The following is a 23,964-nucleotide window of genomic DNA, read 5'->3' as shown; positions in this document are numbered from 1 at the left end:
CTGACATCAGCTCTGTGTTTTATACCAGTGTCCTTGTCACATTCCTACTGCTGGTACATCTTACAAATCCCATGCATCAGAGGCACATTTCTTATCCAGCTCTCCCTTCTGTAAACCAAATCTGACTGCCTGTCTGGGGGGGAAAGGAATGATTCTGTGGCTCTGCACTGCCCTCAGCCTCGCTGAGCACAAAGCAGACGAGACAAAGGATGCAAAGAAGGGAGGAAGGACAGGGCTGAGTGTGGCCTGGGCAGAGATGGCTCAGCTTCAGCGAGGCTGTGGCTGGCATGGTTTGGCTTGGTGCCCCTGCTGACAAATTGGCATGCCATGACAGCAGGCATGCTGCTGCTGCTGCTGAGTCCCATGAGGCCCACGCACCCGCTTTGGTACGTAGCTTTAAATAAATTCATCCTTCCAAACCATCTCAAGAGAGAGAGAGTCGTTCCCCTTACCACAGCAGATCACATCAATGGGACTGAGCATTACCCAGGACAGATAGTCTCTTTTTCAAGAGACTTGAAGAGGAGTTGATGCCTACATAACTAAACTTGCAATGCAGACTTAGTGGCTCATATTTTTGCCAGTGGGAACACTTGGCCTTAAATTGTTCTTTAGAGAGGTCCTAGCCCCTGGCTGTAAATCCTTGCTTCTGCTCAGGAGGCATAAGCAGCACACACCCAGCCTGCAATATGATGAAGAAGAAACCTTGGGGTTGCACTGGTGGCCAGTGGCAGGGACAGAAAGTGGCAGCTACTGGCAAGAACTGGGAGAAACTTTCACACATTTGGGTGACCTGAGGAAGGCACGGGAGCTGAGGAGAATCAGGGCACAATCAACCCTGCTCCAGTGCTAGTAACAGTCACCTGTGCATCTTCACACTGTTGGTGAGGTCAAGGAGAAAGGAAGAAAGCAGTGATTCAGTCTGAGGTAAGGATGATTCTACAGCTCAAGTGAGAGCGAAAAAAAAACTGGAATAAACTTCTCTATGCTTGTTCCAAAGGATAACTGATGGTTAATGAGCCTTTTTGCTCTGGTGGCAAAGGGTGTGCTGCATCAGTGGGAAGATCTGAGGTCCATGAAATGATGAGTGGGTGCTGCAGAGTCCCCAGAGAGCCCACGGCTAATGGTTTTATTCCTGAATTCACAGCTGAGTGCCCCGTGCCACTGCAGCAGCCCAGCAATGCAATAAAGCAGGAGCACAGGCAGTGCTGAACACCTGGCACAGGTGGGCATCACCGAGGGTCCCAAAGCTGTGCACCCCTTCCCACCCAGCTCCCCACCCTGCCTGCAAACCCATGGGCCTTCCTGGAGCTGTGCACTGCTGCTCCACCTGTTCCTCCCTGTGCTGAGCATGCCTGCTTCATTAGCTCATCCTCTGCTTGCCTCTCCTTCTGCCTGCAGTCTCTGGCTTCTCTCTTTGATTATCCATATGTTGTTCACATAAGGAGCTTTCCCCAAGATTTAATTCTTGGGCCTGCTGCACAACGAAAAGGCATAACAAAGTCGCAAGATTGCATCCTGCAGAGTGCTTATCAAGATTTACCTTGCCATTCACAACCTGTTTTCATGGCAGCTGGTCCAATGGTTACATAAAACCTGTGATTCAAATGGAAGGTTCCAGAACAGCAGAACAGCCATGCCCATACCACCCATTTGCATTTCTCTCTGTTCCCCATTTCTGAAATGTTCTTATTTTCCCTCTCGAGCTGGTAACTTGAAATTTTGAGTCTTCTAAATATTTTATTTAAAAAGATAACTTCCAGACAAATGAAAATGAACAAAAAGCCCAAATCAGCCTGTTTATGACACTGGATCTGATAGAAGGGCTAGATCAACAAAAGAGTAATTCTTGCAAATGCGAGCTACAGAGGTGCTCATCGAGATGGAGGAAGGCAAGATAGGGGTCTGATTTTGGGGGGGAAGGCTACAGGAGCCCAGGGGAGAGCACAGAGGAAATCCCAACAGAGGTAGTGGGCTGGATTTGGCTGCTTACAGAATCCCTGCACCGGCTGGCGCTGTCAGGGAGGGCAGGAACGCCTGTCACTGATGGATGTCACCACACCTGGCACACACACCCATGGCTGAACACACTCTCTGCTGCAGCCAAAGCTCAGGGGAACGAACTGTGGATCTTTCACCCTTGTCCCAACTATTCCCTAACAGCACCCCTCGAGTTTTCCCTGAATCCCTGAGGAAGCAGACACAGGGTTGTGCTGGGCACCTCTCGGTTGTCTCCCTGCTGGACTCACTGCCAGCCCACCATGCTCTCTGCAGCACTGGTGGGAAGGGGGTGCCTTTCTCCCAAGCCCTCTGGGTTATCCCAAGCCCTCTGGGTTATCCCAAGCCCCCAGAGCTCTCTCAAGCCCCCAGGGCTCTCCCAAGCCCCCCATGTTCTCCCAAGCCCCCCATGCTCTCCCAAGCCCCCCATGCTCTCCCAAGCCCCCAGAGCTCTCCCAAGCCCCCCATGTTCTCCCAAGCCCCCCATGCTCTCCCAAGCCCCCCATGCTCTCCCAAGCCCCCCGTGCTCTCCCCTGCTGTCTCCCCATGCTCTCCCAAGCCCCCCAGGGTTATCCCAAGCCCCCCATGCTCTCCCAAGCCCCCCATGCTCTCCCAAGCCCCCCAGGGTTATCCCAAGCCCCCCATGCTCTCCCAAGCCCCCCATGCTCTCCCAAGCCCCCAGGGCTCTCCCAAGCCCCCCATGCTCTCCCAAGCCCCCCATGCTCTCCCAAGCCCCCCGTGCTCTCCCCTGCTGTCTCCCCATGGCTGCAGCCGCTCCTCTCGCTCCCATAGGAAAGCCAGGGCTGGTCCCCGCTCATCCTGACGCCTTTCCCTCCGGGTTTATTGTCACCAGGGGAGAGAGGGAGGGAGGGGAGGAACTGTTCAGCTCGGTGCCTTCTCTCGTAACCTGTGTGTGACCAATGTAGCTCCCGAGGGGCTGTGGGGAGCTCCTCCCGCCCTGGCACCTCCTCACCCCTCCTGGAGCCCCCCGGAGCCCGGAGAGCGATGGCAGCGAGGGCGGGATGAGGGAGAGAGAGGGACTGAGAGCGGCTGCCCTTTCTGCAGGATGCACTGGGAGGGCTGAACACCTCCCGAGCTCCTCGCTCTGGCTGTCGGGGGGCAGCCGCTGCCTGCCTGGCGGGGTGAGTCCCCGCGCTGGCTGTGCGCGTCCCCGCGCTGGCTGCGCGCGTTCCCGCGCTGGCTGTGCGCGTCCCCGCGCTGGCTGTGCGCGTTCCCGCGCTGGCTGTGCGCGTCCCCGCGCTGGCTGTGCGCGTTCCCGCGCTGGCTGTGCGCGTTCCCGCGCTGGCTGTGCGCGTCCCCGCGCTGGCTGTGCGCGTCCCCGTGCGTGTGCTGCTGCCATCGCACATGTACCCCCAGCTGCCGCTCCTCCGCGCTTCTCCCTCTCCCGCCTCTCTCTCTCCTCCTCTCCCCCCCCGGTTATTATTCACGGAGGATCACAGTCCCTTTCCCACGCTGTCACCTCTCTGCGCGGCTCCCCTGCCCTGCAGCCTGCCTAGGGAGGCTCCTGCCAGCTAGGGTCCGCGGGGAGCCGCTTTCTGCTGGATTTGCCTTGGGATTGTACCGGCTTCAGGGAGCTGGGAGAGCTGCCACTCCCGCAGGAGGGTCCATCCCAGCCTGAGAGGGGTAAGTGACATTCCCTTCGGCGTTTCCCGGTGGCCGGCTGCGGGAGGGGGCCGCAGGGAGCGCTTCCCCGGGCGGAGGGCGGCAGGCAGGGGCAGCGCAGGGCTCCCGGCCGGGCAGCGCTTTCCCCGCACGCCGCAGCCCCTGCAGGGCTTGCTGCTGCTGCTGGAGCAACTTCTGCCCGCTGAGGATGGCAGCAGGTGCGGCTGGGAGCTCGGTGCCTCCCGTGCCCTGCTCGGGGCTCTCAGAGGTGCCATCGCCTGACTTGTGATGCCTTTGCTATCTGTCATTCTGGACTCAGCCGTCGCGGTAAAAACAGCCTAAAATGGAGAAGTGCGGACCAAAACCGAACAGGTTCAGCACTTCTCGCACAGCTTTAGGATGGGGGGGATGTGGATGAGAGCGTGGGGGTGTGTGTGCTCACGGACATGACCACAGGACATGAAGTGAAGGATGCCAAATCACAAGTAGAGCCAAAAATAAGTCCCGAGCTGCTTTCAGCATCTCCACAGGCTGAGCCTGTGATTTCTGAACTTTTGGGTGGAAAGCACAGCACTGAGAGGGGTGGGTGAAACACAGCCCAGAGAAGCTTCACAGCCTTTTCCAGCCCTGACTGGGAGGAAAGGGTGAGAATGAGGTTCCAAAAGAGCGGAGGTGAAGCACACGATGGCCAGGGGGTAAGGTTAGCCCGGCTCTGTCTGTGTCTGTGTGTGTGAGTGTGTACATAGGCGTGCACAGACACGTGCACACACACATCCCACACAGGGCATTCTGCCTCCCTCCTCCTCCCTCTGCCTGACCACTTTATTACTGTCCCTGCACCTCCTGCTAATTAACAGAGACATGTTAAACTGGAGTCTCCTGATCTGGGGAGAGAGGGTGTTTGAAGCTGCTGCTCCAAGCAGGTCATGGCCAGGCTGGGCCCCAGTCAGGTAACCCGAATGTGCCACATCCAGCACAGCCCTGCTGGGAACAGCAGCGGGCAGGATACAGCTCTGCTGTGCTGCAGGGCTCTGACCTGCTGCTCAGGGATAGAGACAACATCTCCTCTGGGGAAGGACTGCTGCTGCAGGAGAAGGAAACCCTTAAAGACAGGGGAACCCCTAAACGCAGACAGCGACTTGTCCCAACACAGGGGACATTCCCAGCAGTGAGGAGAAGGGAGCCTTTCCAGAACTGCAGACCATTTTTCTTCTCAGCTTTGTCACTCAGGTCTGTTGGGGGGTGGAGGGAGGGGTGGATCTTCCTCTAACTGCTGTGGGCAAACAACATTTGCAAGGGAATTATTCCACATGAGCGAAAGGCTTGCGGGAGTTGTCTCCCTGTCAGACATCAGTGCTGCCTCTGTTATTAGTGCATCCTGTCCACTTGGAGGAATTATGGTAAATCCTGAGCAAAGGGACTGTTTGTAAAGAGAAAGGGGGGAAGCCTTCTTATGTAATTTTTATACCAGATGATAGCTTTACCCTTTCCTCCAGCAAAGCGAATGTCACATGCTAGCAAGGTGCACTCTGAGCTCAGGTATCTTTAAGAGTTACTTCAGCTTCCTGCTCTTCCTCTGGCTTTTTTTTTAAGCCTGATGCAGAAAGGATTTTCTAGGCTCTTCTGCACCACAGAAGGCTGATGAAGGCAGAGCTGTGTCTCAGAAGGGCTGGGAGGGTCAGCAGCAGCACGGAGCCACAAGGGTACCTGGACAGGAGCATTCAGGGAGCACCAGAGGCTGGAACAGGATGGGGAAGAGGCTCAAGCCTGTGGGAGAGCATTTTTGGGCAGTTCTTCGGTGACTCCTCAGCTCTTGCCTGTTGCTGAGTGAAAAGACAGAGCAGGCAGTTTCCTTCACTTGCCATGTTTGGTTACAAGCAGCTGCTTACACTGCTTGACAAGTGTCCCAGTGCTGGGTGGCTCGAACCATAACTCAGATGCCCATACTGGGATGCTCCTGCCAGCTGGGCAATGCCTCAGCGTGCTACACCGTGACACACGCTCAGTTGTCAGTGGAAAGAAGCAGGAGTGGGAGTTCTGGGATGTTCCTCCTGCTGCAGGGAAATACCTTGTCACACATACCTTATTCCTGCTGTGGCTTCACCAAAATGCTGGCTCACAATAAAGCTTCCTGTGATTGAGGGTATGATAACAGCAAGAAGATGTGCGGGTTTTTTTCTATAAACTAGTTCGATTCCAGACTCAAGAGATGGAAGGCAAAGTTGCTTCATCTGTGAGGGGTTGGATTATGTGAAATATATTATTCATATTGCAAAAAAAAGCAGTTGAAAGTTAGGAAATACTGCTACTGGAGGCAGCGTGCCACTTGCACTGGGTTGCAGTCCTAGGTAGGATCACATGCTGTATTTTTATGAGCTGTTTCATTCAAGGTACTTGGCTACCTGGTGCTAAAGAGGTGAAGCAGGGAGCTGGTATATATATCTATGTATATATATATATATATATTTTTTTTTTGGGTACTGCAAAATGTGTGCCTGTTTTATTTGTTTACTGCCTGCCAAGCAAGCCCTGCAGGCAATACATCACTATTCATTGTCTTGTGGTGTTCTGAAGATGTTAGCAGCTACATTTGCCTTGCAGCTGATGCTAGAGAATTTATGCTCCTGATGAGGCAAGAGAGAGTGGTTGTTTTCCTGGCTTTTGAAGGGAAAAGAGACTTCCCCTTTCAGTAACAGGTGCAGGGCCAGAGTCTGGGACCTCTTGGCTCTCTTGAGTCCTCGAGGTTGTACGAGTTTGCTGGCTGAGCTGCCAGCATTCTGGAAAACAGCTGTGAGCGTTCAGCAGTTCTGCAGAATGGCCCCCAGGGTCTCGTGTTGGGCACCCACAAAATTAGGAATGTACAGCCTGTGGCCTCCTGCCAAAACTGTGGTTTAATATTTAACTCTGACCATATAAAAACAGCCTTGTTTATTACAACATCCTCACTGTTAGCTTGAGTATCAAGTGTCACTTTGCACTGAGTATGGGACAGGGTCCTGTGAAAAAAAGAAGCAGCACTTGGTTGGGTGAGCAAAGGCAGTGCTGTGTCCATGCAAGTGGCTGAATGAAGGCTGGGCAAGTAAAAACTCACATTTAAGTCCCTGGCTTTGCAAGCCTATTTTAACATATGACAATTTTTTTCTTCTTTTAATGAAAATGGCAATTTCCTCGTTACATTTTTATGAATGGCAAAACAAGAGAATGTCTATTGTTTATGCTCTGCAATGCCCCACGCCCTTCACAGGAAGGACTGAGACTTAAATTTACAGCAAAGCCACACAAGTCAGAACTTCTCCACTGACTGAAAGAAAAGGCTGTTACATGCCCTGCTACCATGCTCCTCCTCACTTCAAGGAGGCTGGGAAGATTCCTTCCCCATGGACCATGCTCTCACACAAGGGATAAAAGAGTAAGACCTCACCCTGAGTCTGGAGGTGAGCTGTAAAAGGAACTTGGCTTGGCACCATCTCTTGGGCTGCCTTTCCCCTGCTGGTGAGGCTCTCTAGTTCCAGTGCTGCCCAAAGCAGTTTTTTCCACTTTTCTCCAAGGAAATCTTTTTCCTGAACCAGCTGGGGGAAGGGACAGCTTGAATTTGCTTTCTGGAAGAACCCCATTTGGAGGTTTTCCCCCAAATTTGCCCTAAACCCTGACAGCTGCTGCTGTGACTTTGCTGTGTGGGGGCAGAGGGGCTGAAGGCGGGCCCTGCTCTCCACACCACTTCTAGTGATTTCGATGGGATGTCAACTTTGCCATCAAGGTATCTCTCCTGTGGCTGTGAACCCTGTAGAAAACTAAAGTCACATCAAATTTGCAGTCCTTCCTCAGCCTTGGCAAGCTCTGCAGCATGAGGCTGATCCGTGTGCTAACCCAGATGCGTCCAAAGATCCTGGCTGGAGCTCTGGGTTGGGAGAGCTGTCACCACATCTTGTTGAGCTATGGGCAACATTCCCAGCTTGTGAAAAGCACAAATGTGTCCCAGAGATCTGCAGGCACCCCTGGAGCTGAAGGCAGCAGCCCAGATCCCACAGTTTGTGCGGACTTTGCAGGGCTGCCCCTCTCGGATGCTCTGGGAAGGTGATGGGGCAGCAGATGCAGGCAGCACCAACAACCTTGTGCCACAGTGGTGACCGAGTGAGGCAGATCTCTGCAGCTCACTGAGGCAGGAAAGGTCTCCTTCAGAGTCCAGTACAAATGCATTGTGTGGGAATGATGAGAGCCTCTCCTCAGGAGCTTTGCCAGGAGCGACGTGCGTGCTGGGTCACTGATGCCCTGATGATAAGAGCTGAGAGGATTTTTACTGCCAGCCTCTTGTGCTCTGCCCCACCACTGTGCAGGATGGATGGTGCCTGCCCCTCTGGACATACCCAGGGCACAGCCTCGTGACACCTTCAAGTTCTTCCATTTTTCCAGTGTTTTCTCCTTCCTCTCTCTCCTCCTGCTGCCAAAGTGACAAGCCACTACCCTTGCAGCTCATTTGGGGAGCCTGGTACCCAGGGAAGCACAGCTGACGAGGGGAGGGAGGAAAAGGAGGAGCAGCCTTGGTGGCAGCAGTTCTTCAGCACCCTGGCTTCCCCACCAGAAGAATGAGTAACAAGAGTCAAGCATAAGGAAGGCCAGTGAGCTCAAGGGCCCAGTGTATCCTAAAATGCAGGCAATGAAAAAAGCCAAACCAGCTTTTGAGCTAGTGCAGAAATGAATGATGTGGAACAAGCAAGTGCGGGGCATTTTGTGTGCAAGGGATCACTCAGGCCTGCAAAAGCTTTCCTCATTTTTGGAATGAGAACCCACAAGGAGAAAGGCTCATGGCTGAAGTGCTTTGACCCCCATAAAATGTACCAGGGGTCTCTTGGTATTGATCTGGAAAGCCCTTGGTTTGGCAGTCTGGTCATGCTGTTCAACAGACATCTGGCCTAGCACTCCAGAGACAGAGCTTATATTGATTAAAAACTTACATTTTCCTATCTTGCTGCTAAACTGATGCACCTCCATCTATTACTCTGCGCATGTAAATGTATCTCTTATCTCAGACAGGCTGGCACCTTGCCTCTTAAAGATCTGCTGCATCCTTTGACTCTAAGTAAGAGACCCAGGGAAGGCACTGGGCCACGTTAAAATTTTTGACCCCTTAGAGAATCCTTCCCAAATGTGGGCTCATACACACCTTCCTTCTTGAGCACCACCTGAATGAAAACAAGAGAACACTTTGGGATTCAGAGCACCATCCAACCAAGAAGTGCAGAAAATACCTGTGAGCGCAGTGGCGGTGGGAATGAAGAACCAGGATTCTCCCACCAAGCTGTCTTCTCTGCCTGCAACCTTTTCCTGGTTGTACCACCCACCCACACCCCCGGGGTAGGCTTGCCAGGAAGGGGGGAGCAGCATTTGAAATGCCAGTGAGCTGCAGGATGCTGGTGGGGTGTCGGGGAGGAACAGGGAGCAGAAGGGTGCCTGCCTCAGACCTGCCAGGGCAGGAGCGGCCGCAGCCCTGCTGTCAAGGGACTGAGCAAAAGGATTAAGGGCCTGAGCTACCACTGACCATGGGATTAACCCCTGCAGGAAATTAAAGTTGTAGGGAAGGCTCTTCACTCCACAGCTGAGAGAATGAGAAAAAACTGGGATCTGGATTAGAACTGGCAGGGCTGGTGACAAGCCACCACCCACAGCCAACTGTTCCTGGCTGGATCAGAAAATGTTATCTCAACCTTCATGTAGAACCCCCCTCCACATCTCACTTGGTTACCAATTTTTGCCAACAGTGTGAGAAGAACAAAAACATCGCCCCGTGGCAAGAGAAAGAGGAGGAAACTGGGGTAGTGAGCTCACGTGTCCCTCCTCTGAGCCCCTCTCCCACTCCCTCACCCGCTTCCCTTCTCAGCTGCCTCCGTTCTGCAGGGAGGAAACATGCACGTGGTCTGTCACGTTCAGGAGCGTTTGGAGAAGATGCTGGCACACACATGGCTGGATTTCTTCCTGTCAGCTGCCCCCTCAGCTCTCCTCCTGCTGCTGCTCTGGGCCTCCTCCATATGCCGCACTCGCACCGCGCCGGGACTTTCCTGTCACTCCTGGTTGGATATCCCGCTCTCTCCACCTGCTTCCACAGCTTCCCAAGGAATTCCACATCTCCACAGCAATCTGGGTCTTTCCCAGCAGTGCTACCCTCCCTGTCTCCCCTTCCAATGCTCTGTATTTCTCAGAGGATTTGCTGAGGCTCCGTGCCTTTGGTATTTCCAGCTCCTCCAGAATTTCCCAGTCTCATTATTGTGCATTGGTCAGGGAGGCTTGGGATGCAAATAGTGTTTTCTGCTTAAGCTATGGAATGAGGAATCAAGAAAACCGGCTTCTCTCCTGTTTTTTTTTTTTTTTGCCACGGACCTGTCAGGAAACTTTGGGAAAACCTGGCCAAAAATCCTTTATTCTGTGTAACTTTGATAAGGCCTACAAATACTCTGTGTTGGACAGGACGGTATTTCCAAGCCCAAGTGCTAATGCTGCACTTGACAGCTTTGAAAATCCTGAGTGAATGGGGAACTGATGAGAACTAATGATGAAGTATCAAAAGCTGAAATTTCAGCCACCCCAAATCAGCAGCCAGTTTTACCTGCATCATAGTTTACCCCTCCACAAAATAGGAATAAAGTTGGTCTTTCTTGAAGGGTCCTGGGGAGGAAAAGTTTTTTACCAACAACACATGTGCATTTCAGAGGTTCCTACATTGCCAATCCAAAAATCAGAAGCTTTTTGACTTTTTCACATCACAGAGAAAAGGGTGAGGTTTTTATTCACACCAGGCCAGGAATGTGGCAGAGTCCCTTACAAGACCAAGTGGATTTTATGCTTTTTCTACTTGCTTTACAGCTTTCTGTATGAGGTGTTTTGCTTAGCTGTGATTGATCACTGCAAGTCAGAGGGCACTATTTCTTCTGCAGCTGGGTTTCTGGTATGAATTTAAAATGTGCTTTCCACTGATTGTGACAGCACAACACTAATGAATCTTGAACACACGTGTTAATAAATCAGCAAGTGCTGCAAATGAAGCCCCCAGCTCTTTAGCTTGGAAGCTCACTGGGGCAGTGACAAGCACTGGGTGTTTCTACAGCTCTACTGAGCTTCTCTGCCACCTCTGAGTGCCTCTGCATTCCAAAGAGAGGACAAATGAGGGGCTGCCACTGAGACAGTGTGAGCTGTTGGGATCGATAATTTGCACTGCTAGCAGGTGTGTTGGGGGACCAGGAATGGGAGAGGTCCCCATGCCATCTAAAGCCACTTGTGCTGTGGTAGTCAGGCCACACAGATTGTGTGTCTCTGCTGCCACTGGCCCCCAAGGGCAGGTGAAGGGACATGCATAGAACAACCTGCTTTAGTCACTAAATGCTGGGGTACCGCTGTCCCCCTCCGTTTTGGGCTGATAGCAACACAACATGAATCCTAAAAGCTGCAAGGAAAGGGGAAGGAAAGAAGATAATCTCCTTAAAGCGTCCTCCATGCCTTCCCTCATGCTGCTGCTTTTCTGATAAAGGCTAAAGCAATTCAGCATTGGGAAGGGGAAAGGGACTTTGCCATCAAGGGAATGGGGGAGGGATGAAAGTCTGTGCATACTTTCTGATAATTTATTGCTGGCATCTGTTGCAGTCTCTGCTACCTACCCTTCTGTAATATAGGTCACCCACATGCCCTGCCAGTGCTCATAAGCCAGGCTGTTAGCAGAGTCTGATCCCTCAGCCATGATCCAAGGGTTAGTGCAAGGGGCTTGGAGAGATAAGCAGAGACAGAGGGTGCTGGGCTCTGTTTCTGACAGTGTCTCATCCTAGTGACACAGTCACCTGTGTCTCCAGCCTCAGTGCTGCTGTCTGGAGAATGGGACAGATTTATCCACCTACCCAGAACAGAAATGCTACTGGCTCTTACCTCAGCCTTCCTTCTGGGGGTCATGAAACACAAAATAACACCACCTTACAGCCAGGAAAAGAGCCATTCATAGAGCACGTGGCAAGCTTTGGATAGGAGGTGACACAGAATTGGGAAGAGTTACTAAACCAGCAGGTGGATACAGGAAACTGAAACCCTGCTCTCCTAGCGTGCTCCTTGGTACCCTCCCCACAAAAGCTTTTGTGGGGATGCTGCAAACAAACATCACTGGGTCTGGGCACAGAGGAGCAGGCACAAGGCAGGAACAGCGCCTGCTGCAGTTTTGAGGCCCTGGCAAGTCCTGCAGAGCCATTACAACCTCCTCTGCATCCCCCCCTTCTTTCCCTCCCCCTGCCCCCAGCAGCAAGGTTCGCTGTTCAATCTAATTAGGGGAATCCTCATTAGAGAGTCCTCTAGAGTCTGACAGCAGGCCAAATGTCCAAGTGGCACTTCAGCTTGGTGTATTTTTGGCCACTGGAGCCCATGGGCCAGAAACGGATGATTTAATTTTGTTGCCTTGAGCTGAAACAAAAAAAGTTTTCTTTTATGTCCTATTTGAAACAGTAATAGGAAAAGGCCATCACCAGCCCCACAGGCGACCCTGTTCTCTCCAGAATGAGGAAAGGCATTCAACTCCAAGCACATGGAAGAAAGCTCTGGCCACCGTGCCCCATGGATCACAGGGCATTCAGCTGACATGTTGCCCTAGGGAGAAGGAACCATCTAGAAAGCCCATGAGAAAAACTAATGCCTGGTTTGTGGGGCCCTTGGGTGACTTCAGAGCATCCAGAGCTCCCAAGCAATGCCAGGCAAGCTCAGAAGAGATGGCACGGTGCCTCTCTTGTTGAGCTGGGGACATACAGGGAGCACTCCTAGGTGTGGCAGAGTCCTGGCTGCTGGAAAAATCCCTGTCTGTCAGGCTGAAAGCAGCCAGACACATCTGGTGCTGCTCTGGAGAGCTGGAGGTGTGGGCAGGTGCTGTTTGCCCCAAGATTACACGTTCCCAGTGCTGCACTGGCAGTGAGTGCAGCTGGCCCGGTGCTCTGCAGAGCAGAAGGCATCTCTTGGGCCCCAAGAAAACTGCTAATTAAGTCAGAATTCAAGACAAGTCAGAGAAAACCTTTTAAAAAAAAAAAACCTCTTAAAAATCCTCTCTGCCTCCTTGCTCTCTCCTGGCTGTGGAATATTAATCACTAAGGGTAGAGTGTTCTTACGGGCAGTAGATGCATAGGAGAAACTGGTTCTTTTTTCTGGATCTTTGGAATTAAAATATCTCCATGAACACACTTCTTCAAGGTATAAATGCAGAAGCTCATTGACCCTCACCTTTCAGCAGCCATGAAACTCTACCTATTCCAAATCTACTGCTCTGCCACCTGGGCATGCTTGGAGAAGCAGGCAGCTTTGTGGAAGATAGGGAGGTTAATAAAGATGAGTTACAGACGAGTCCCCAGCACATGTGCAAGCCCAACTCCGTGCACAGATTTGTAAATGTAAGCTGGGTCGGTGACTCTGTGCATTTGTACATGAAGGTAGCTGCTTTTAAGTCTTGGAAACACGTGTATGAGTGCAGGCAGGGTGGCTGCTATCTATGGAGTGGGGAGTGTGGCATGTATGTGACATGCTTTAAAATAATCTTGGGTTTATCAAGGCCCCTCCATCTCAGTGCATGTTGCAGTGCAGGAGACAGCATTAAAGCCTGAACAGGTGTTAATCACTATGCACTGTAATAAATTCTAAACATAGGGAAAAGGCTTATTTATACATGGCTGCTCCTCCCACCCTGCACTCTCTGCCTGAGCCTTGGTGCTGCCTGAGGGAAAGAGGCGCCCGTGAGGTACCAGGAATGAGTGCAAGAGCTGGACCTGCCCTGCCAGAGCAGAAGGGGCTGGGGATGGAAACCCTGACCCTGTCCCCATCCTCAGGCCAGGGTGTGCCAGCCCTGCCCCTGGCCCCCATCCCTGCCTGGGGTGTGGGTGATTCCCACAGGGGGGAGAGCCACCAGGGCATGGCCTGAGAGGGGGGTGGGCTGAGGGGACACCGTGTCACAAAGCACCCAAGGAAGCTGGGCTTGGGGTTGTGGGTTTTTTTTGGGGGGGGGTTTTTTCTGTTTTTTTAAATTGCTTAGCCCCCCCTAATTGGAACCAAGCCAGCTGATACAGATGGGGTGTTACAAAACAGAGCCAAAAGGCAAGAGCACAAGGAACAGAGCTATGTATAACCCTGACAAAGTTAGATGGAGTGAAGGTGGGGAAGAGGGAAAGGCAGAGCATGGCAGGCTGCTGCCCCTGATGCTGAGAGCAAGGACGTGATCATTTGGCAGCGGGATTTGGAGCTGTTCGACTGGCGCTATCTAGCAGGCAGATAAGGCTCTGTGGCTGTCAGCTTAACTCTGCCGTTTATTCCAGTGCTGGAGGGAGTTAAATAGAGCACACGGAAAGCCTGCTGCTGGGGAGTGAAAGTCAAGGAGGGAGAGGGAAGGAAGAGGCTGGAATTGGGCAGTGTCCGGGGAGTCGGGTGGAAGTGGCTGCAGGCAGAACCCTTCCAGGTAAGTGCCTGCAGCTTTTCATCCTCCTTTTCCAGATGGACAGGCGGGGACAGGAGACTCCAGGGGTGGTGGCATTTAGGATGCAGACGTTTCTCTGGGGGAGGCTGAAAGTCTCCTCGGTCAGGTCGAGCACAAGCACCGAATGGGGACAGCTATTTGTTGCAGCTTCTCCTTCAGTGGGGGCTGCAGGGGAAGGGCTCCAGCTCAGTTTGGGGAGTGGGGGGCTGCAGCGGATGAAGGCTGAATGGGTCTCTGTACCAAACAGAGGTATTTGGTGCATTGGCATTTAGGTAAATGATCTAAATAGCCTTGCAAATGTGCTAGTCTAGGCACTGAACCTGCTGATAATTTTCATCAAGATGCTAATTTTAATATTTCCTGGTGGTTTACATTCCCATATAAAATAAATGAGTCTGGGAGCCTGGGGGAGGGTAGGCGCTTGGCACGTGTGTGGGGAGAGTGTCCTGGTGGCAGTGCAGCACCCAGCCAAAATAGCCACCGTGGATGCTGTCAGAGCCCCTCAGAGGGGATGGAGAACGGCTTATTTCTGTACTCTGGTTGAAATGTGTCCATCTAATAACTGCTGCTGTCACTGTGGGTGGCACGTCAGGGAGTACGCAGGGGGACAGAAGGGTTTGTGGTGTTTTCATTTTTCCTGCCTCCTTGCATCCAAAAGGGAAGCGGGAGGGAAGTTGAAACCTGTTGTCAGTCACTTATTGTCAGGGGAGAGTTTATGGTCTTTGGATTTCTAATTAGACTGAGGATTTTTCCTTCTACTAATTAAGATGCAATTCCTCTCTTTTCAACACTCCCACTCAGTCTCCCCCGCCTCAGGTCCTTCCTTCTCCCTCTCCTCCGAGGCTCGCTCGCTCTTCAGCTCCTGCAGTTGCTGCAGTGGGAAATCCCCAAGCTGGAGCTGTGCTGCTCCAGCCACCACATCCATTTTACCTTAAAACTGACAGGAAGTGCTGGTAGGGAATACGGCATGGGGGGGCAGAGAGGGGGGATGGAGTTGGGGGGAGGAGGAGGAGGAGAGGGGAGAGAAGCAGTTTGGCAGCCGCTGGTGCCCAGCTCTCAGCGAGCCCGAGCCGTGCGTCAGGCTGAGGATGCACAGGTGGCACCAGCCTGCGTGGAGGTGACAGGAATGAGCCCCAGTCTGCTGCCCTGGCAGGGTCACCTTAGCAATTCATCAGGTTAACCTTGAGCATGAGGCCAATGTAGCTACCACAGCAGGCTATTCAAGCACAAACTTCTTTCTGGCACTTAGGTGAATCGGGTTTTATTTCTGCACCGTGAGGTTCAAAATGAATTAATGTTGCGCCTTCAACACGCTGCGCCTCCTGAGATATCCTCCATTTCTCCTCCAAAACAGAACTGATGCCTCAAAGGCAGAGCATTAACTGGGGAGGGGAAAGGACAGCCCTGAGCTCAGCCCCATGTGCTGCACCCAGGGAAGTGAATCTCATCTGCTCTGCTCTGCTTTCCCTCTCCAGGACCTGGCAGGCACGCTACAAGGTCATTCCCTCTCCCCCTGGGGCCGTGTGCCAGGCTGGCTGTTGGATGTGAAGACACGCTGGAGAAGACCACAATGCTGCCTACAAGTGCTGGCCACCGGTGGAGGAGCAGGTTCCTCATGAGGTGGCAGGAGGCTTGTCGTAAGTAATGCCTGCTCAGGTACCAGCTACAATATTCCTGCTTGCCAAGGGAGAGGGAAGAAAATAGGTCGCATCAGGGTTAAGAACAGGGGAGAGGGACAGCTAAGAATGGAGATGTTTGAACTAATTCCTGATTCCTTTAGAGGCCAAGGCTAGCTGGGAGGGAGAGTGATATTCTAAAGCTGAAGATGGGCTTAAAGTGGGACAGCGAGTGATGATTGCTTCTGAATTCCAGTGGGCCTGGCAGGTGAGAAACAGCACGACAGATACCATGGCACAAAGATCCACCCCAAACACTTCTCAGATCAGTATCCTGTGAGCTGCAGACTCCTCTCTGTGCTTGGGGTTTATACACAGGCTGCTGAGCAAGGCTCCCAGCTCTTCACAGCAAAAGTCATAACAGATTTTAGAAGGAAATGCAGGATGTGAAGGCAGAATTCTCTGACTGGGCACTGCCACATGCAGTGAAAATCGAGGGTAAATAAAGAAACTCTCTTTCAAATTAAATTGTAAACGTTCAGCCTGTGCATATTGCCAGCGGGCTGGGGCAGCTGCTGTGGTACCCCTGAGTGCAGAGCAGGGTGATGAGGAGCTTCTGGGAATTTATCTGCATCTCAGAGAAGCATCTGGGGACCACAGCAGAGCAAAAGGGACATGTGGAGAGTGTCCCTCACTACTGCATGCCCAGGCACCAAGTAGGTCTGTGGGTTGTTTCCCTTGCTCCAGTCCTCCTGGTCACGTTTGGAGCTGCAGCTGTAAGAAGCTGGGGGAAGTATTTCCTTCTCCAGAAAACAAACATCTTTGTAATCCATCCTCACAGACTAGACTGTGTAAATTATTGATAATGAATGCTACTGAGTCTTGACTTAATCTGATATGCCTGGATCAGCTTTCTGCCACCTTCTAGAGTCACCAAACACCCCACAAAGTAACTTGAGCTTCCTCAAACACAAAAACACTTGTTATCCATCCTTCTGCAGGGCTGGAAGACAGCTTCAAGTTCTGTCTATTGTTTCCCTGCCTCTCTTTCCTGTAGAGCTGCATCTTAACCAACGCAATGAATTCCCTGGCCTCACTTCACATCCTCATGGATGCACTTCTTGCAGGGAAAGGAAAACGAAACCTCTTTTCTGTATGATTTTACTAAAATATTTCCAAAAGCATACAGCAATGTATGGGCAACAACAAGACATTTTTGGCATATCCTACATGGCTGCAGAAGCTTGGCATAAATCCATTTCCCTAACATAACCACAGCCAGCTGCCTGAGACTTTGTTCCTGCCAGCCACTGCCAGCACACACACTGGTGGAACCCCACAGCCAGCCAGTCAGCGCTGCAGGCAGCCAGGCACTGTGAGAGATAAGCCCTGAGCAGAATGCCACCTGGATAGCATTATACATGGGCTGCTCTTGCCTTTCTTGGTGTACAAAGCAGCTGTTATCTCATCATCACAGCTGCCAATCTATTATTAATACTGGGCTTTTGTTAAGCATCCAGGAAAAGATGGGGGTCACTTGAATGACTCATGGCTCTTTCCCTTCCCCACTCTAGCTCCCATTCTTTTAATTCTCTCCCTACAACAAGAGTGGGACGTATTCTGAACAGAATTAAATATCAGCCAGCCAGTCAGTACCTGCACTGCACTAGTCCATAGGCTATGATCTACTTTCATGGCCACTTCTGTTGTGGGGCCAAGCCTGTGCTTGACAAGAAAGCACAGAGGTGCTCTGGGTAAAGATCTGTCTTGCATTTCACCATAAGGATCCACAATTCCCCTTAAAAGAGCACATTTGATGGCATGGCCTGGGCTGATGTGCACCTGAGATCTCAATTGCAGGATAGTAAAAAATAATTGAGGAATTGGGAAAGATGGATGAAATAAGAGAGAACTGATATATTATCTCTGAACATTTATCTTTTGGTCATTAATAAAGTCATATAGCTTAGGATTCAAATGGGATAGTTCTCCTCAGACTGCCAGTCCACAAATCTGCCAATTCTCACAAGGATCTCTGGGAACACAAAACCCACCCTGTGCAGGAGTATGAAGGCACAGCACTATAAGCAAAGTCGCTGTAAAAAAATGGGTTGTGGGTCAGATTAAACTCTAGAGAGTGGCACGAGGGAAGAGAGGAAGAGCACGGCTGATTGCAAAGCTGCCCCAGGCAGAGCTTCTCCACAGCGTGGGTCTCCTTTGGCTCCCTCTCTTGTGGCAGTCTTTTCACAATTCCTTTAGGATTAAGAAGCAAAACACCTGCTTGTTGGTTCCTTGAAGAAAAGCAGGATGGAAGAACCTGGTTGCCAGTTCAGGAAGGGGAGACAATAAATGCATCCCCTTTAGCTACCAATCACCCCTAGAAAGACTCTACCAACCCAAGTGACTGCCTTCTCTGAAGAGAAGTGAGAAAGGGAGAGGACAGGCATGATGTACAGACAAACTTGCCTCAGTTTTAGTCAAACACTCAAACTTGTCACCTTAAAAACTGCGAGGGAGCTGAATTTGCTTCCCACATTGAAGAATAGTGGAATTCGCTGTGCAATCTCAATTCCACAAAAGGAACTCAGATGAAGGATGCAAATGTTTTACATAGTCTGCTTAAACATAACTCCCACTCCTCTAATGATGAGAGGCACAAAGCTTGCTTTCTTGTTGATAACGCTTCTTTGTCACAAAAATGAGAGTTTGAAAAGCCACTGGCTCCCAGGGAAGGTTGGTAACTATTGCCCTGGCACCACTGGCAGGATCTGGACCCATGTCTGGAATCCAGAGCAGCTCTAAAAAATGCTGATTTGTGGTTTGTTCAACCTTAACTTTGAGATAGTATAGAAGAAAGTGTGTGTGTGTGTGTGTGTGTGTGTGTGTGTGTGTGTGTGTATGGTAACCCATTTCCTGACACTGCTTTTGTCAGTTACCAACATCCACTTCTTTTCCTCGTTGCATTGTTGTGGGCAATTTTGGTTAGAAGTGGTTTAAACTGTTCTTTGCAAGTCTGTTGTCTGCCCAATTGGTAACCATGATTTGTGTAGGACTGTAGTCCAGAATGTGTCCAAAGTTCTTAACAAGAACAATTGTGCATCTGTACCCAGTTACCACCTCTGGATGGGGGTGGTCACTGGCCACTCAGAGATACTTTTGGGGCTGTTGCCATGAGATTTAGAGCAAGTATGAGTTTTGAGAGCAAGTATCAGGTGTCCAGTTGTTACTTTTTAGCAGTTGTCTTGGTCATGCCTTTGTAATGTGATGTAATTCATTAAAAAGTGGACACAGGGCCCATATGACACACTGTGAATATGGTAAGCAAACAATGGTCTGATTTAGAGTCTTATTAGAGTCTGAGTCTTATCTATTGCAAATATTAGGATTTAAATTACAGGAGCACACCTGAAATGCAGGTTGTTTCATTTTCATTTTTCTTAAAAGCTTTATAATAACACATCTGTCTCTGAAAAATTGCAGCTTCTTAAATATACCTGGTCCCTCCTCTCTCTACCCTGTTTAGAAAGAGCTGTCCTCTGTCAGAGGTGACACCTCCCACCTCTCTCTGCTCCATCCTTCTCTGACAGGTACCAGTGCTCCAGTATCTGTCAGCAAAGTCCACTGGGATGCACTGCCTTGACTTTGGTGTGAAACTGGAAGGATATTTACTTGCTTGCTCATAAAAAAACAGGCTGAGAGGAAAGTCAGGGTGCAGGCCAGCACATTGCAGTGAGGAGCCCTGCTGGGAGGGCTGTGTTGGAGTTGGTGGTGGGTGAGGATGGGAAAGCACTGATCTAATCCATGCCCTCTTCCTTCCCTGCTTTTCACCTTCCAGTGCTTGGCTGCTGGCTCTCGCTGTGTGCTGCTGAGTCCTTCTTTGCATGTCCATCCTCCTGCAAGTGTAATAGTGGCAACCTGGAAGTGGACTGTAGTGGCTTGGGCCTCTCTTCCATTCCCTCAGACATCCCCACAAACACCAGGACCTTCCTCTTTCTCAACAACAAACTCAGCATCCTGCCAGGAGCAGTGTTTTCCAACCTCTCTGCTCTGCAGAGGCTGGATCTATCCAACAACTTCTTGGACCAGCTCCCTCAGAACATCTTCAGTGACCTGGGGAACCTCACAGAGCTGCAGCTGAGGAACAACAGCATCCGGGCCTTGGACAAGGACCTGCTGCAGCACACGGCCCTGCTGCGCCAGCTGGACCTCTCCATCAACGGCTTGGCCCAGATCCCTTCGGGCATCTTCGACGACCTGCCTGCTCTCCGCTCCCTCTCCCTCAGGTCCAATCGCCTGCAGAGCCTGGACAGGGTGACCTTTGAGCCTCTAACCAGCCTGCAGCATCTCCAGGTTGGGGATAACCCCTGGGAGTGCGACTGCAACCTCCGAGACTTCAAGCACTGGATGGAGTGGTTCTCCTACCGAGGTAGGTGCTCGCGCTGCGGGAGGCAGCTGAAGGAGTGCTGCTCTTCCAGGAAAGGCAAGAAAAGGCAGGCAGGGAAGAAACAGGAGCAGGTAGACCTGGCAGGTCAGACTGACCTGAAGGACTGCTCTCAGCCAAAGAGCATGAGGAGGCTACAGTTTAGTGCCTCTGCACCTTCACTTAGCAACACTGCCAGTCTGTGAAGCCCCCAGCAACCCTAGATCTCCTATTTCCTTGTTTTGTTTCTAATCTGAACTATTACCTGTTTTTTTCAGTCTTGAGAGAAGAAAGAACTTTCCTCAAATGACATTAAAATTTTAGGATTATGAATTCACCTCATTCTTTTTTGCCTAAAGAGAAGAAATGCGTTTCACACTTGGAAATAACCATCCCATTCTCTTGCTTAAGCTGAGAGAATTAGAAGTCAGATTTGGCTGTAAAGCATCAGGTTTGCTGCCAAAAAAAGAACCTTAGGAAACAGTGACACTTAGGAAAAACACTGCAACTCATATTGGAGAACCCAACCTACAGCACAAATTAACAAGCCAGGCCCCAAGTCAGACTGGCTATGAAATCATCATTTCAAACTGAGCAGTTTTTGACAAGTTCGTATTTCCAGATTTTCCTTGAAACACAGAAGACTAGGAAGGTACATCACTTAGCAGGAATGCTGATGGGATGACATGCTTTCAGGAGCTGCAGCTCTAAGAAAGATGGCACATTTTACAGGAGTGAGGATTGAAGGCCTGACCTTCTGTTTGTGGAACCAATGAGTAGGAAAGGGTCTCAAATCATGCGGATAGCAACAGTCAGCTGTCACATCCCTGCTGATCACAGCCATGCTGCAGGGAGATTATCTCTGCCTATGGCTACACTGCAGTCTGAAATATGCATTTGTGTGAGCAGAATCAAACAAGCACACGAGTGCCACTTTCCACTTTTTTTTTTTGATTTGTTTTCTTTCTTGACTACCGTATCACAAAGTCAGTGGAAAGCATGCAGACATAACTTTGCTTTTTTTCCCTCCCCTTCCAAGGAAATTGCCCAAACTCGCTCAAGCATTTGTTTCAACATCTGTCACTATTTTCACAGAGATGGATTAGTTGTCAGAAGATGGGATGTGTATCTGTTGTTTTTTTGAGAAGGTACAGCCTGGTGCTATCTTTTTGCTTTAATTTCTCCTTTTCTAAAGTGGTTCTGCTGAGACTTACATAACTCACTAAACAGTATGAGGCTGACTTAAATGGTTTCAGAGGGCTTTCATGGCTTGGCCTATGCAGATACCAGGCAGCAGGAGCTCAGTGCCAAACCCAGCCTAGGCAGAGGCATTCTGGCCAGCTGACACGGCTGAAGCTTCTGCAGGGGAAATACTTGGGCAGTGTGAATGGAGGCCCATGAACTCACCCCAGCTGAGGATCTAAGCCTGCTGTCTCTGTGTGGGGATGGGGCTGTGATTGACTCCTGTTATCTCTGTTGGAACAGGTGGGAAAATCGACCAGCTGGCCTGCACCTTGCCCAAGGAGCTGAAAGGAAAGGACATGCGAATGGTGCCCATGGAGATGTTCAACTACTGCTCCCAGCTGGATGACGAGAACAGCTCCACAGTGCTGGACAATACTGGCCCACCTTGCACTAAAGGAAGCCCTGCTCCTTCCAAATCTAAATCAGGCCCAGAAACAGAAGTGGAGCCCAGTGTGGGATGCCCTCAGAAACAGCGGTACAGGCCTGTGAGCGTGCGCCGGGCCATTGGCACTGTGATCATTGCGGGCGTGGTTTGTGGCATCGTTTGCATCATGATGGTGGTGGCTGCTGCCTATGGCTGCATCTACGCCTCCCTCATGGCCAAGTACCACCGGGAGCTGAAGAAGAGGCAGCCGCTCATGGGGGACACAGAGGGAGAACATGAAGAACAAAAACAAATCTCTTCTGTGGCGTGAAACCGTTCTAGGAAGGAAGGGACAGCGATGAAAAAAGGTACCTGAGAGCAGTCAAGCATGGGGTCCTCCCAAAATACATCTTCCCAGACAGACTGTGCTATTGCTCCACTCACCCAAGTAGTACAACATGCTTCTGGGGGGTCAGGGCACCTGGCTCAATTTCTTTTCCTCTGCCCCAGGCCCATTTTGTGCCCTTTCACCCTTGGGCCCTCCCAGACAAATAAAGTAGAGTCAGACCTCGAGTGCTTGCTGTGCCTCATGCCCTTGCACAGAGCTTCCCTCACATGCCTGCTGCAAAGGCAGCTGGCACCTTCTGGGAACCTGTGTCATCCTCTCAGCTTCGGCCCCGAGTCGTCCTGTATCGTGTCGAGAGCTGTCTGCAAACAGAGAGCAGCTGTGTGAAAGCCCCTGTGGGGAGCAGGACACCACAGGTGTCCATGCCTCACCCTTAGGTCACTGCTGTCGTGTGACACCAAGTTGCTGCCTACCCTACAAATCAGTGCTGCCAAGATTACATCAGCAGGGAGGCAAGGTCCCTACGGTAGGGTGACAGTCGGTGGGAGACTTCCCTCCTCACTTTTAGAGGTGGAAGGATACCTGGATCACCCTAACACGCTGCCAGGGAGCACAGTGCCCCTCTTTTTGCCTCCTGGCCAAGTCCAAACCTTTGAGCTGACACACGTGTCACCTGCTGCAGGTGCACAGGCACAGAGCCATCCTCCTGTACACACACACACTGACTCCTGATCCCGACACGCACGCACAGAGCCAGCCCTGGTTCCAGGCATCCAGGCACCCCACCTGCACATGCAGAGCTGCCACTCATGCCCATGCTGACCTGCCCTCTGCATGCAGCCATGGATACATCCAGCCACTTTACCTTACCCTCATCATAGTAGTGCGTATCACCTTCTGCTTCAGACAAAAAACATGCACACGCCACTGAGGAGTAACAAACACATCTCAGCCATAGTGCAGAGCCAGTGGGAACTGGCAGGAGAGGATGGAGAGAGGAAAAGTTATTGAGATTACAGCACCAGCCTGTGGAAATAAGTACACAGCATGAAAAAAAAAAAAAAAAAAAAGAAGGTGCATTCTTATCTATTTTATGTCTTCTCTAATAAATGGAGAGGGTAAGGATATGAAACCTCCATTTAGACACGTTTGATTGGCAGATCAGAAGTGGGTCATCAGGAAAGACTAGTGGAGGAGGTGGCTTACCAGGAGTGTAAGCCCTGCTGAGTAGTGTGAGCCTAGGGGAAGGTGTCAGGGGAAGAAGTCACACAACCCAGGAGCTGCCACGGCTGGCATAGGGGCCAGCACGGCGTGTGGAACAGGGTGATGCAACCAGGGTGACCAAAAGGAGTGGGCAGAGTTCTGGAGGGCCTTGAGGTGAAGGCTGGAAGTCGGAGCACAGCGTGACACGTGTGGGAGAGCCCAGGAAGGCAGCAGGGCCCACATGCACTCCCCTCACCACCACTGAGGTGTCCAGTGACACCCGCAGCTGTGCCCCAGTGTGCCACACACACTGCCGCTGTCACGTAGGGTGACTTCCCCCAACCAGGTTTTAAAGCCCTCAGACTGCAGTGCCTCCTATTAGTCTTAGCTCATTCTGACCTGACAGGGGAAAAAAAAAAAAAAAAGTGAGAGGAGAAAAAAAAAATATGAAAGGAACTCAACTTAAGGACTCATTTTGTATCACTGGAAGTGGGATAAAATGCTGTCTCCAGGGGAGAGCGCGCATTGCCATGGTAACCTGCTCTAACCCGTCACAGTGGGTATTCCTGGGCGAGGAGGATGACACCGGAGGTCGTGCATCCACAGTGCCTGTGGATGGTGTGATCCCTGCCATCAGGAAAGAAGCTGGCAGCCAGCCCAGCTTCACGGGGTGTTTCG

General features: G+C 51.2%; 2 protein-coding genes across 5 annotated transcripts in view; one reads left to right on the top strand and one right to left on the bottom strand.

The window, feature by feature from the left end:
• CACNA2D4 (calcium voltage-gated channel auxiliary subunit alpha2delta 4) overlaps window positions 1–23,964 on the bottom strand; it is a 121,716-nt gene that overhangs the window by 25,071 nt on the left and 72,681 nt on the right. The gene's annotated exons all lie outside the window — the stretch shown is intronic.
• Window positions 3,332–22,310, top strand: LRTM2 (leucine rich repeat transmembrane protein 2). Of its 4 annotated transcripts, none has more exons than XM_086885523.1 (5): window positions 3,357–3,642; window positions 13,935–14,074; window positions 15,568–15,729; window positions 19,544–20,134; window positions 21,614–22,310. In XM_086885523.1, exons 3-5 carry the CDS (start codon window positions 15,663–15,665, stop codon window positions 22,066–22,068), a joined length of 1,113 nt encoding a protein of 370 aa, XP_086741649.1. In that variant the 5' UTR covers window positions 3,357–3,642; window positions 13,935–14,074; window positions 15,568–15,662; the 3' UTR covers window positions 22,069–22,310. The 4 variants fall into 4 exon arrangements, with proteins under 4 accessions (XP_023780907.1, XP_086741649.1, XP_023780879.1 ...); XM_023925111.2 differs by lacking the exon at window positions 3,357–3,642 and adding an exon at window positions 14,894–15,045 and having other exon boundaries at window positions 13,953–14,074; XM_023925139.2 differs by lacking the exon at window positions 13,935–14,074 and having other exon boundaries at window positions 3,332–3,642.

Source organism: Cyanistes caeruleus, chromosome 4 (genome assembly GCF_971803275.1).
Source record: "Cyanistes caeruleus chromosome 4, bCyaCae1.hap1.1, whole genome shotgun sequence".
In the NCBI taxonomy this organism is placed as follows: domain Eukaryota; kingdom Metazoa; phylum Chordata; class Aves; order Passeriformes; family Paridae; genus Cyanistes; species Cyanistes caeruleus.
The sequence above is the reverse complement of the archived record's forward strand: the minus strand, read 5'-3'. Positions and strand labels throughout refer to the sequence as shown.